Source organism: Carex rostrata, chromosome 29 (genome assembly GCF_964058835.1).
Source record: "Carex rostrata chromosome 29, lpCarRost1.2, whole genome shotgun sequence".
Classification (NCBI taxonomy): domain Eukaryota; kingdom Viridiplantae; phylum Streptophyta; class Magnoliopsida; order Poales; family Cyperaceae; genus Carex; species Carex rostrata.
Window position 1 is genome coordinate 1,218,659 of NC_135946.1, and position 12,865 is coordinate 1,231,523.

At 33.7% G+C, this 12,865-nt stretch overlaps 2 protein-coding genes across 2 annotated transcripts; one reads left to right on the forward strand and one right to left on the reverse strand.

The window, feature by feature from the left end:
• The first annotated feature begins 3,125 nt into the window (after positions 1-3,125).
• Positions 3,126-5,619, forward strand: LOC144546400 (uncharacterized). The gene has a single exon (XM_078294935.1). It carries the CDS (start codon positions 3,156-3,158, stop codon positions 5,511-5,513), a length of 2,358 nt encoding a protein of 785 aa, XP_078151061.1. The 5' UTR covers positions 3,126-3,155; the 3' UTR covers positions 5,514-5,619.
• A 117-nt stretch (positions 5,620-5,736) lies between these two features.
• On the reverse strand, positions 5,737-7,361 carry LOC144546300 (UDP-glycosyltransferase 76B1-like). Its single transcript, XM_078294860.1, has 2 exons — positions 6,864-7,361; positions 5,737-6,746 (listed from the first exon to the last, which is right to left on the reverse strand). Exons 1-2 carry the CDS (start codon positions 7,327-7,329, stop codon positions 5,872-5,874), a joined length of 1,341 nt encoding a protein of 446 aa, XP_078150986.1. The 5' UTR covers positions 7,330-7,361; the 3' UTR covers positions 5,737-5,871.
• Positions 7,362-12,865: the final 5,504 nt, after the last annotated feature.

The following is a 12,865-nucleotide window of genomic DNA, read 5'->3' on the forward strand; positions in this document are numbered from 1 at the left end:
TTCAATAAAATATGAACATTCAAAATATAATAGGTTGCGGTCTTTTGTGGGCATAGAAATTTGTGGGGAAGAAACTTTAATTTAAGGCGGCGGTCAGATGATTCTAAAAAGGCGGTAGGCTAAGTTCCAAATGTCTGAGTTAGTTGCTTCAATTTCTTCTGACATGCATTATAATTTGAGTCTTTGACATATTCTTACTTAATCCGCGCACCTAATGAATTAAAAATGATTCGGACCATTAAACTATTAAAAAAAAATTACATCCAAAATAATTGAGATATTGATAAGTACAATACAAAGTTAAAGACAGTAATTAAATAATTGAAAAAAATAGAACGAAATATTTTGTGAAGTAATATAGATGCCGAAATTTTTATTAATATTCAAGATAATTAATAAATTTCAAATTCTACCAACTTTTGCGTAGGATTTCAAAAATTCTCCAAACCGGTCAAAATCTCACCGGATTTTAACCTACTTTCCGGTTATTTTCCAACTGGTTCCAAAATTAGGACCGGTGAGATTCTTGCCGACTTCAAGAAAACAAACCGGAGAGATTATCACCGGTTTATATATATATATAGAGAGAGAGAGAGATGGGCTATGGTGCATTGCAATGCATGAACCCCCTTATGCATTGCACTATAAATCATGGATTTAAAGTCCAAATGACCGATCCGAACCGTTCATCTTGTTCTTCATATTAATATGTGCTTGGGGACCAAATTTTACATTTTTTGGAATTGTTTTACTATTTATTAAGCAATTTTGAAAGTCGCTGATCTGATGGTCCAGAAAATTTTACTGTTTTTACTGTTCACAGCAAAACAGCAATTTTAAAAAATGCTTAATAAATAGTAAAGAAATTCCAAAAAATGTAAAATTTGGTCTCCAAGCACATTTCAATATGGATTAAACATCTAACGGTTCGGATTGGTCGTTTGGACTTTAAATCCGTGATTATAGTGCAATGCATAAGGGGGTTCATGCATTACAATGCACCATAGCCCATCTCTCTCTCTCTCTCTCTATATATATAGGGTTCGGCTAATTTGCTGCCGGTGGCATTTTAGCCGGAGGTGCTGCCACTATTTTTTCTATTTTTTGATGTTCAAACAACAAATCTAAACCGTTAGATGTTTAATCTATATTATAATCTACTTGGAGACCAAATTTTACATTTTTTTGGAATTTTTGTACTATTTATTAAGCTGGTTTGAAAACCGCTGATTTCAATGCTGCAGAAATTTACTGAAATCAGCGGTTTTCAAACCAGCTTAATAAATAGTAAAAAAATTCCAAAAAATGTAAAATTTGGTCTCCAAGTAGATTATAATATATATTAAACATCTAACGGTTTAGATTTGTTGTTTGAACATCAAAAAATAGAAAAAACAGTGGCAGCACCTACCGGCAGCAAATTAGCCGGACCCTATATTTATATATATATAGGGTCCGGCTAATTTGCTGCCGGCAGTGTTTTAGCCGGAGGTGCTGCCGGGTTTTTTTTATTTTGTGATTTCCAAACAACAAATCCAAACCGTTAGATGTTTAATCTATATTATAATCTATTGGAGACCAAATTTTACATTTTTTTGAATTTTTTTACTATTTATTAAGCTAGTTTGAAAACCGCTGTTTTCAGTAAATTTTTGCAGCATTGAAATAAGCGGTTTTCAAACCACCTTAATAAATAGTACAAAGATTCCAAAAAATGTAAAATTTGGTTTCCAAGTAGATTATAGTATAGATTAAACATCTAACGGTTTGGATTTGTTGTTTGGACATCACAAAATAAATAAAACGCGGCAGCAAATTAGCCACAGCCTATATATATATATATATATATGAGGAGAGATCAAGTTACAACAAGTTATCACAACTATTTTCTACATTTTCAAAGTCCAAATCGTCGATCCAATACGTTAAATGTGATCTTTACAATAAAATGTGCTTAAAGACTAAATTTTACATTTTTTGGAATTTGTTTACTATTTATTAAGATGGGTACAAAAACTAGTCAAATTCAGACCATTGAATTTTGTACCCATCTTAATAAATAGTAAAAAATTCCAAACAAATGTAAAATTTGATATGGAAGCACATTTTATTGTGGAGATCATGTTGAATGGTTTGGATCAACGATTTGGACTTTGAAAATGCAGAAAATGGTTGTGGTAACTTTTTGTAACTCAAAAATTGTTGTAACTTGATCCCTCCTCATATATATATATATACGAGGAGGGATCAAGTTACAACAATTTTTGAGTTACAACAAGTTACCACAACCATTTTCAGCATTTTCAAAGTCCAAATCATCGATTCAAACCGTTAGATTTGATCTCTACAATGAAATGTGCTTGGAGACCAAATTTTACATTTTTTGAATTTTTTTTACTATTTATTAAGATGGGTACAAAAACTAGTCAAATTCAGACCATTGAATTTTGTACCCATCTTAATAAATAGTAAAAAAATTCAAAAAAATGTAAAATTTGGTCTCCAAGCACATTTTATTGTAGAGATCACATCTAACGGTTTGGATCGATGATTTGGACTTTGAAAATGTAGAAAATAATTGTGGTAACTTATTGTAACTTGATCCCTCCTCTCTCTCTCTCTATATATAAACACACACATACATATATTTATACACCGGTCACTGACTTTAGTACTTCAAATTAAGGTTCTAAATAGCGATTATAGCGCTATAGCTTTTAAGGTCTGAAAAACTATAGCACAATCATAACTAACTATTTAGAATCATTATAAAAGAAAAACGATTATAGCCTCTTCCTTCTCCGCCCGCTCTCTTCACGCATCAGCACACCCTTCTCCTTCTCTTTCATTTTTTTGTAAGATCTCAATTGCTAGTTTGAATTGACTAATTAAATTAATATCTTGCATAATTCATGTAGAAAATTCATAACCTTCTCAATTTCAAACCTTTCTTGCACAGTTGCACATCCTTTCTCAATTTCACACATTTCTCAAATGAATTGTTGAAGACCTTGAATTGTGAAATTAAAGTGTGCTTGAATTGAGAATTGAAATGTTGAAAATCTTGAATTGTGAATTGTATATAGTTTGGTGAAAGGGTATAGTTTGCTTGATCTAATTAATGACATTGAATTCTACATTTTAGGGTATTAAAAATGAACAAGTTCTATAAGCTTGTGCCTAAGTCTCCAATTGGTTCAACTTCACAAGAACCAAGACAAATTGAGCCTAATAGTGCCGAACAAGAACCTCCTCCTGATCCTGGTTTAAGGCCACCTATATCTCAATACAACCCCAATGAGCAAGACAGTGTACGTCGTTCTTATCTAATAAAAAAACCATTTCAACCTTACAACCATAATTTTCCCCAAAGAGATATAGGTGGTAAGATGAGAAGATTTAACAAAGATTGGTTTAACCAATACAATACTTGGTTGGAATATAGCATTGAAAAAGATGCGGCATTTTGCCTTTGTTGTTATCTATTTAGACCGAATTATGTTGGTTCAGGTGGAAGGACCGTTTTTGTTGGAGAGGGTTATAGAAATTGGAAATCAAAGAAAGGGTTTGACGAACATGTCGGTGATTCAAATAGTTTGCACAACCAAGCATATAGGATGTGTATGAATTTGATGAATCAAAATCAAAGCATTCAAACTGTGTTAGATAGACATAGTGTTAAAGAAGATATGGATTATCGAATACAACTAAATGCTACTGTAGATACAATTCGACTTCTTTTGAGGCAAGGTTTGGCATTTCGCGGGCATGACGAGTCCGAAAGCTCTAATAATCAAGGAAATTTTCTTGAGTTTATGAGATTTTTAGGAGATCATAATAAAGAAATAGATAAGGTGATTTTGGACAAGTGTCCTCAAAACCTAAAGTTGATCGCACCATCAATCCAAAAGGAGATAGTGAATGCTTGTGCAGAGGAGACAATTAAGGAGGTAATTGCAGAACTGGGAGATGAATGGTTCTCTGTTTTGGTTGACGAGTCAAGGGATGTCTCAGTCAAAGAGCAAATGGCAGTTGTGATTCGATTTGTGAATAAAGGAGGTTATGTTGTCGAACGGTTTCTAGGTATTGTTCATGTTCCCAACACTACATCTCTCCAATTGAAAACGGCACTTGAGAGTTTATTTGGTAAGTACGGTCTAACATTTTCTAGATTACGTGGCCAAGGGTATGATGGAGCTAGTAATATGCGAGGGGAGTTCAATGGGCTCAAAACATTAATCATGCGGGAAAATGGGTCCGCATACTATGTGCATTGCTTTGCACATCAACTTCAACTAACTCTTGTTGCGGTGGCCAAGAAACATAATAAGGTTTGGCGTTTATTTCAAATTGTTTCTACTATTCTTAATGTTGTTTGTGCATCTTGTAAAAAGCGTGATCAATTACGTGAGAAACAATTAGAGAAAATTGTGGAAGCTCTTTCAAATGATGAGATTGTAACTGGAAAAGGTTTGAACCAAGAAATGAGTCTTGCACGTCCATGTGACACTCGATGGAGTTCTCATTACAAAACTTTAAATAGTTTGATTATATTATTTTCAGCCACAATAGATGTAATTGAGGAAGTAGAATTGGAGGGGGTAAAAGATGAACATCGAGGAGAGGCAATTGGACTATTGGAAACGATGCGCTCTTTTGATTTTGTGTTTAATTGTCATCTCATGAGAAATTTATTAGGCATCACCAATGATTTATCCCAAGCCTTGCAACGTAAAAATCAAGATGTGGTTAATGCTATGTGTTTGGTGAGAACCGCTAAATTTCGGTTGCAACAAATGAGGGATAGGGAATGGGGATTGTTATTCCAAGAAGTGTGTGCATTTTGTGAGAAACACGGTATTGAAATTTCGGACATGGAGGGTATCCGTCCCGGTATATCACGGCGTCGGCCAACGGGATTTAATAATTTGCATTACTATCGTGTTGAAATGTTTAACACGGTTATTGATATGCAATTACAAGAGCTTAATGATAGATTCACGGAAACAACTACCGAACTTCTTATGTGTATGTCATGTTTTTACCCAAATGATTCTTTTTCTTCATTTAAAAAAGACAAGTTGCTTAAACTTGCTCAATTCTATCCCTCGGATTTCAACCAATGGGAGCTTGGTACACTAGAAAATCAATTGGAGAATTATCATTTGGATTTGAAAAGCAATAGTGATTTTTTGGAGTTAAGGGGATTAGTTGAACTTTCTCAAAAACTTGTGGAAAAGAAAAAACATATTGTTTATCCCTTGGTTTATAAATTAGTGAAATTGACATTGATATTGCCGGTGGCTACCGCTAGTGTCGAAAGGGTATTTTCGGCAATGAATGTGGTGAAAAACGACTCAAGAAATAGCATGGGAGATCAATGGTTGAATGATTGTTTGGTTACTTATATTGAGAGGGATTTGTTCAAGGGTGTTAATAATGAAAGAATTATGCAAAGATTTCAACATATGAAGAACCGTAGAGGCAACCTTGGTTCATCGTCATCGACTTGATTTGACTAGATAGGTATTATTATATATTTTTTATATGTAAAACAATACTATTTTTTTTGTTTTATAGTCTTGTTAGCATTTTGTACTTTAGCTCATGAGATTATATGATAAATTTTTTTTTGAGCTCTTATTAGTGTTTTGTGCCTACCCCTGACTAAAATCCTGGATCCGCCCCTGGCTATAGCTTTTTTGGACCTCAAAAACTATAGAGGACAACATAACATGAAGCAGCCCATTCAACAGTAGTAAGAAGAGTTATAAGTGCATACAAATTTATTGATAACATAAGTAAGCTTGGTAATATATAGTCAAGTGACAACAATTTTCCATGAGAAGCATATATTAATAAAAGTATATCTTAAAAGGACGACATAAAATTGAGGAGCTTGCCGAAGTTGATAAAAGAAGATCCTCCACTGTTGATGCTTACAGAAGCTTTATGTTTCATCTCTCTCATTCTTTGCCTAATCTCAGCACCTTCATCCTCTTTCATCAACCGTTTGATTGCCCTTTCAATTTTCCCTCTCTCTAGTTTCCCCTCTAACCTGATACCAATGTTCCAAACATCCACGATATATCGAGCATTCCCCATTTGATCAGAAAAGTGGGGCCAACAGATCATGGGGACCCCTTCACTGATAGCCTCAATTGTCGAATTCCAGCCATTATGTGTCCAAAAGGAGCCGACTGCGGGATGTGCCAAGATCTCCTTTTGTGGGGCCCAACTGACTATCTTCCCTTGGCTACTTATCGCCTTGATGAAACCATCAGGGAAATCAACCTCATCCTTCACAAGTATTGAACCCGGTCGAACAACCCAAATAAAAGGCTGGCCACTATTAGCCAAACCCCACGCAATCTCGATGAGTTCCTCAAACTTTATGCAAGCGAGGCTACCAAAGCTCACATAAAGCACAGAGCCGACAGTTTGCGTGTCTAACCACTCTAAGCAACTACGATCTTCATCTAGCAAACTGCTTCTAGTCAGTGGAGTGAACTTATGTAGAGGACCGATACAAAACACAGGAATTGGTATTGCTTTTTGGAACTTCTCTACCTCTGTACTTTCAATGACATCGAAAGTGTTTACAATGACCCCATTTGATGCTCTTATAGCATTCGTAAAGTCTGTGAATAACTTACTTAACACTTCATAGCTGCAATCACCAACACACGGCAAGTCCCTCATTCGGAGAGGCGCAAGTTCGATCACTGGCATGTCCAATTCTGACTCTGCATGTTTCAATTTGAAGTGAACAAGATGAAGTTAATTCATTACAATAATGGACATGTTAGAGCTAGTCTATAGTGTTGTTAATGATGAGCAGGAAAGTAATCTAATTAATTAACCTTGAACTGGTATATCGCCTTTCTGGACCAACTGAGGATATGTCATGTGCACATTAAGAGTGGCCGCATTATTGGTCCGAAGTACCAGAGTTGGAACTCGAAGCTTTTTCGCGATATATTGCAAGTTGTACCAATATGTGTCCCTGATCAAGCACGCGATGGGCTCGTCATTTTTTTCAGAAAGAACGCTTGTCAAACAATCATAAAATAGGTGCTCACAACTATTGTTCCAAGCTATTAATCGATCCACCATGCCACCAACCAAGGATCTGAACTGGCTTGATATTTCTTCATCATCAACCAAGATGAAGCGATATGAAGGATATTTGGTGGAATCAATGGTGTTGTAGGTGGTGTGAAAGATGGTGATGGAGAAACCGTGAGAATGGAGAAGTGCAGCGACTTCTAACATAGGAGTGATGTGGCCTTGATAAGGCAGTGGAAACAATAGCACTCTTTTTCCCATGAGTATCTGTAATGCTGCAAGTTTGAATTGTTGTGTGAAGTGGCCTTGATATGAAGAAACTACGCATTCAAATGGAGAGGGAATAATTCAACCACTTTTGTATTGAATTGATTAATCAAACTCAATGCTCAGGTCTCGAGGTCGACTCCATTTGTTTAATTCAGTTGATTCCTTCCAGCTCGGATTGCATATCGGGAGAATGACTTGGCAACCTGAGTTGCAGGATGGGGAAATAATCTTCCTCTCTTTATCAATTAAACTACTTAAATAAGTTCTATTTGAAAACTGCCCAAGCAAGAATCATTGACTTTGTCTTTGCCACATCTAGACTCATAAATGCGCTCTTCAATTTGAGTTCTTTTTTTTTTTGAAACAATCCGAAGATGTATAAGCATGATGCTTTCAGATGGTATGTGATCTCTTTTCCAAAAAAGAAAAAATCTACAGTTTTCTCCTTTAGTGAATTAAAAATAATAATGAATAGTTAAAGAAATATTTACTATTATGTATTTATAAGATAAATTAGTTATTTTCTTTGTTTTTGTATACGTAATAAGGTAATTAATAGGAACAATTTCAAGAGAATTTGTTCTGTATTTTGACTATTTTATCTTTTATCAAATCAATGGAATGTTTCTGATGTAAAAAATCAGCAAATATTGTGGTGAAGAACATTAGAAGAAAATCTAAAATTGAAATACAAATTATTACAAATAAGCCACTTTGAAAATCGTTGATCCAACGGTAACAGTAAAATCAAAAGGCACCGTTGGATCAGCGATTTTCAATGTGGCTTAATAAATAGTAAACAAATTCCAAAAAATGTAAAATTTGGTCTCCAAGCGCATATTAATATGGAGAATGAGATGAACAGTTTGGATCGGTTATTTGGACTCTGAATCCGGTGATTTATAGTCCAATGCACAAAGATGCCTATGCATTTAAATATATGGTAGCCTTACTCTCTCTATATATATAGAGAGGAGAGATCCACTTACAACATCTTACAACAATTTGGTTTTGCAATTTTAAAAGTCTAAACAGTCGATCCAAACCGTTCAACATGATATCTATATTAAAATATGCTTGCAGATAGAATTTTACTTTTTTTTGAATTTTTTTACTATTTATTAACTATTTTACAAAATTGTTGTTTTTCAGTGGTCCAGAATTGTCTAAACATAACATTTTTGTAAAATAGTTAATAAATAGTAAAAAAAATTCAAAAAAATGTAAAATTTTATCAGCAAGCATATTTTAATATAGATATCATGTTGAACGGTTTGGATCGAATGTTTGAACTTTCAAAATCGCAAAATCGAATTGTTGTAATATGTTGTAACTTATAAATGTTGTAAGTGGATCCCTCTCCTCATATATATATATATATATATATAGAGGTTGGCTAAGATCAAAGTGGTAGTTCCTGAGCTTTGGTGCTACCAATTTGTTTTTCAATTTTCAAAGTTCAAAACGTCGATCCGAACCGTTTAAGTTGTTCTCCATATTAAATTGTGCTTGGAGACCAAATTTTACATTTTTCTGAATTTTTTTGCTATTTATTAAGCCACTTTGAAAACAGCTGATCCAACGGTGGCTTCTGATTTTACTGTTTTGTTAAGCCACCGTTGGATCAGCGATTTTCAAAGTGGCTTAATAAATAGTAAAAAAATTCAGAAAAATGTAAAATTTGGTCTCCAAACACAATTTAATATGGAGAACAACTTGAACGGTTCGGATCGACGTTTTGAACTTTGAAAATTGAAAAACGAATTGGTAGCACCAAAGCTAAGGAACTACCACTTTGATCTTAGCCAACCTCTATATATATATATATATATATATATAGAGAGAGAGAGAGAGAAATGCTACGCTACTTCGCGAATTAAAAGAGCTGTTTTAATTCGCGCTCATATGTCTAGTTTTGAAGGCCAAATAGCCGATCCAAACCGTTAGATGTTTAATATATATTAAAATGTGGTTGGAGACCAAATTTTACATTTTTTGGAATTTTTTTACTATTTATTAAGATGGTTTGGATCGGCTATTTGGACTTCGAAACTAGAGATATGAGCGCGAATTAAAACAACCCGTTTAATTCGCGAAGTAGCGTAGCCTTACTCTCTCTCTCTCTCTCTGTATGTATATATATATATATATATATACAGGACTTGGCTACGGTGCTATGAGTTGCATAGAGGCCTCTCGTGCTACGGCTCAATATTTGAGGTTTCAAAATCTTAACGGTCGATCCAAACCGTTCATCTTGTTCTCCATATTAATATGTGTTTGGAGACCAAATTTTACATTATTTGGAAATTTTTTACTATTTTTTTAGATTTATTGAAAATCGTTATTTTTCAGACAAATCTGGACCATAAAAGCCAGTGATATTCAATAAATCTAAAAAAATAGTAACAAATTTCCAAAAAATGTAAAATTTGCTCTCCAAGCACATATTAATATGGAGAATATGCTTTCGGTAGCATATGGGCCGAAGTGCTACCGGTCCAAATTTGAAATTTCAAAACCCAAAAAGTCGATCTGAACCGTTCATCTTGTTCTCCATATTAACATGTGCTTGGAGACCAAATTTTACATTTTTCTGAATTTTTTTACTATTTATTAAGCCACTTTGAAAATCGCTGATTCAACGGTAGCACTGTTTCGTTAAGCCACCGTTGGATCAGCGATTTTCAAAGTGACTTAATATATAGTAAAAAAAATCAGAAAAATATAAAATTTGGTCTCCAAGCACATATTAATATGGAGAACAAGATGAACGGTTCAGATCGACTTTTTGGATTTTAAAATTTTAAATTTGGACCGGTAGCACTTCGGCCGAAGTGCTACTGAAAGCATATTAGTCAATCTCTCTCTCTCTCTCTCTCTCTCTCTCTATATATATAGTATGGCTAAATTGCTACCGGTAGCACTTCGACCTAAGTGCTTATGGGGTCATATCTTTGTATTTGATGTTCAATCTATATTAAAATGTGCTTGGAGACCAAAATTTACATTTTTTGGAATTTTTTTACTATTTATTAAGATGGTTTGAAATCGCTATTTTTTAATGGTGCAGAATTTTAATAAAAACAACGATTTTCAAACCACCTTAATAAATAGTAAAAAAATTCAAAATTTGGTCTCCAAGAACATTTTAATATAGATTGAACATCTAACGGTTTGGATTTGTTGTTTGAACATCAAATACTAAGATATGACCCCGTAAGCACTTAGGTCGAAGTGCTACCAGTAGCAATTTAGCCATACTCTATATATATATCGTTAGATGTTCAATCTATATTAAAATGTGCTTGGAGACCAAATTTTACATTTTTGGAATTTTTTTACTATTTATTAAGCTGGTTTGAAAACCATTGTTTTTCAATGTTGCAAAAATTTAATAAAAATAGCGATTTTCAAACCAGCTTAATAAATAGTAAAAAATTTCAAAAAATGTAAAATTTGGTCTCCAAGCACATTTTAATATAGATTGAACATCTAATGATTTGGATTTGTTGTTTGAACATCAAATACTAAAATTTGATCCCCTAAGCACTTAGGTCGAAGTGTTACCGGTAGCAATTAAGCCATACTCTATATATATGTGTATATATATATATAGAGAGAGAGAGAGTAAGGCTTGGGTGCTATGGATAGCATAGAGGCCTACGGTGCTACGGCTCAATATTCGAGTTTTTAAAATCCTAACGGTCGATCCGAACCGTTCATCTTGTTCTCCATATTAATGTGTTTGGATGCCAAATTTTACATTTTTTGAAATTTTTTTACTATTTTTTTAGCTAGGTAGAAAATCACTTGATCTAAAAAATTCTGCACCATTCAGATATTTGATTTTCTACCTATCTAAAAAAATAGTAAAAAATTTCCAAAAAATGTAAAATTTGGTCTCCAAGCACTTATTAATATGGAGAACAAGATGAACGGTTCGGATCGACCGTTAGGATTTTAAAAACTCGAATATTAAGCCGTAGCACCGTAGGTCGCTATGCTATCCATAGCACCCAAGCCTTACTATATATATATATATATATATATATATATATATAGGAATATGCTAGCATGCTATGCATAGCATAGAGCCCCTCCATGCAACGGCTCGGATTTTGAGTTTTCAAAATCCTAACGGTCGATCCGAACCGTTCATCTTGTTCTTCATATTAATATGTGTTTGGAGACCAAATTCTATATTTTTTGGAATTTTTTTACTATTTCTTTAGATTTATTGAAAATACCTGTTTTCAGCAAATCTGGACCATAAAAAACAGCGATTTTCAATAAATCTAAAGAAATAGTAAAAAAATTCCAAAAAATGTAAATTTTGGTCTTCAAACACATATTAATATGGAGAACAAGATGAACGGTTCGGATCGACCGTTAGGATTTTGAAAACTCGAAATCCGAGCCGTTGCATGGAGGAGCTCTATGCTATGCATAGCATGCTAGCATATTCCTATATATATATATATATATATGAGTACGACTAACGCGCTTCCTCTAGCATATGGGCCGAAATGCTTTCGGTGGAAATTTGAAATCTCAAAATCTAAAAAGTTGATCTGAACCGTTCATCTTCTTCTCCATATTAATATCTGCTTGGAGACCAAATTTTACATTTTTCTGAAATTTTTTACTATTTATTAAGCCACTTTGAAAATTGCTGATCCAACGGTGGCTTACCAAACAGTAAAAATCAGAAGCTACCGTTGGATCAGCGATTTTCAAAATGGCTTAATAAATAGTAAAAAATTTCAGAAAAATGTAAAATTTGGTCTCCAAGCAGATATTAATATGGAGAAGAAGATGAACGGTTCAGATCGACTTTTTGGATTTTGAAATTTCAACTTTCCACCGGAAACATTTCGGCCCATATGCTAGAGGAAGCGCGTTAGCCGTACTCATATATATATATATATATATATATATATATATATATATATATAGAGGTTGGCTACTTTACTTCCATAAGCATATGAGGGTATATGCTTATAAGTTATTTTTTCGTTTTCAAAATCCAAAAAGTCGATCTGAACCGTTAGATGTGATATCTATATTGAAATGTGCTTGGAGACCAAATTTTACATTTTTCTGAATTTTTTTACTATTTATTAAGCCACTTTGAAAATCGTTGATCTAACTGTGGCTTAACAAAACAGTAAAATCAGAAGCCACTTTTGGATCAGCGATTTTCAAAGTGACTTAATAAATAGTAAAAAAAATTAGAAAAATGTAAAATTTGGTCTTCAATCACATTTCAATATAGATATCACATCTAACGGTTCAGGTCGACTTTTTGGATTTTGAAAACGAAAAAAATGACTTATAAGCATATACCCTCATATGCTTATGTAAGTAGAGTAGCCAACCTCTCTCTCTCTCTCTCTCTCTCTCTCTATATATATATATATATATATATATGAGGTCGACTTGGGTGAGTCATGGAGTAAAACACGTTTGTACTTCATGTCATATTTTCATTTTGAAAATCCAAACAACCGATTCGAACCTTCCA

Coding starts and splice junctions, on each gene's coding strand:
- LOC144546400 (XM_078294935.1), top strand. CDS start 3,156: ATGAACAAGTTCTATAAGCTTGTGCCTAAGTCTCCAATTGGTTCAACT.
- LOC144546300 (XM_078294860.1), bottom strand. CDS start 7,329: ATGGGAAAAAGAGTGCTATTGTTTCCACTGCCTTATCAAGGCCACATC. Junction 6,747..6,863: donor AGGCGATATACCAGTTCAAG/GTTAATTAATTA, acceptor TGAAACATGCAG/AGTCAGAATTGGACATGCCA.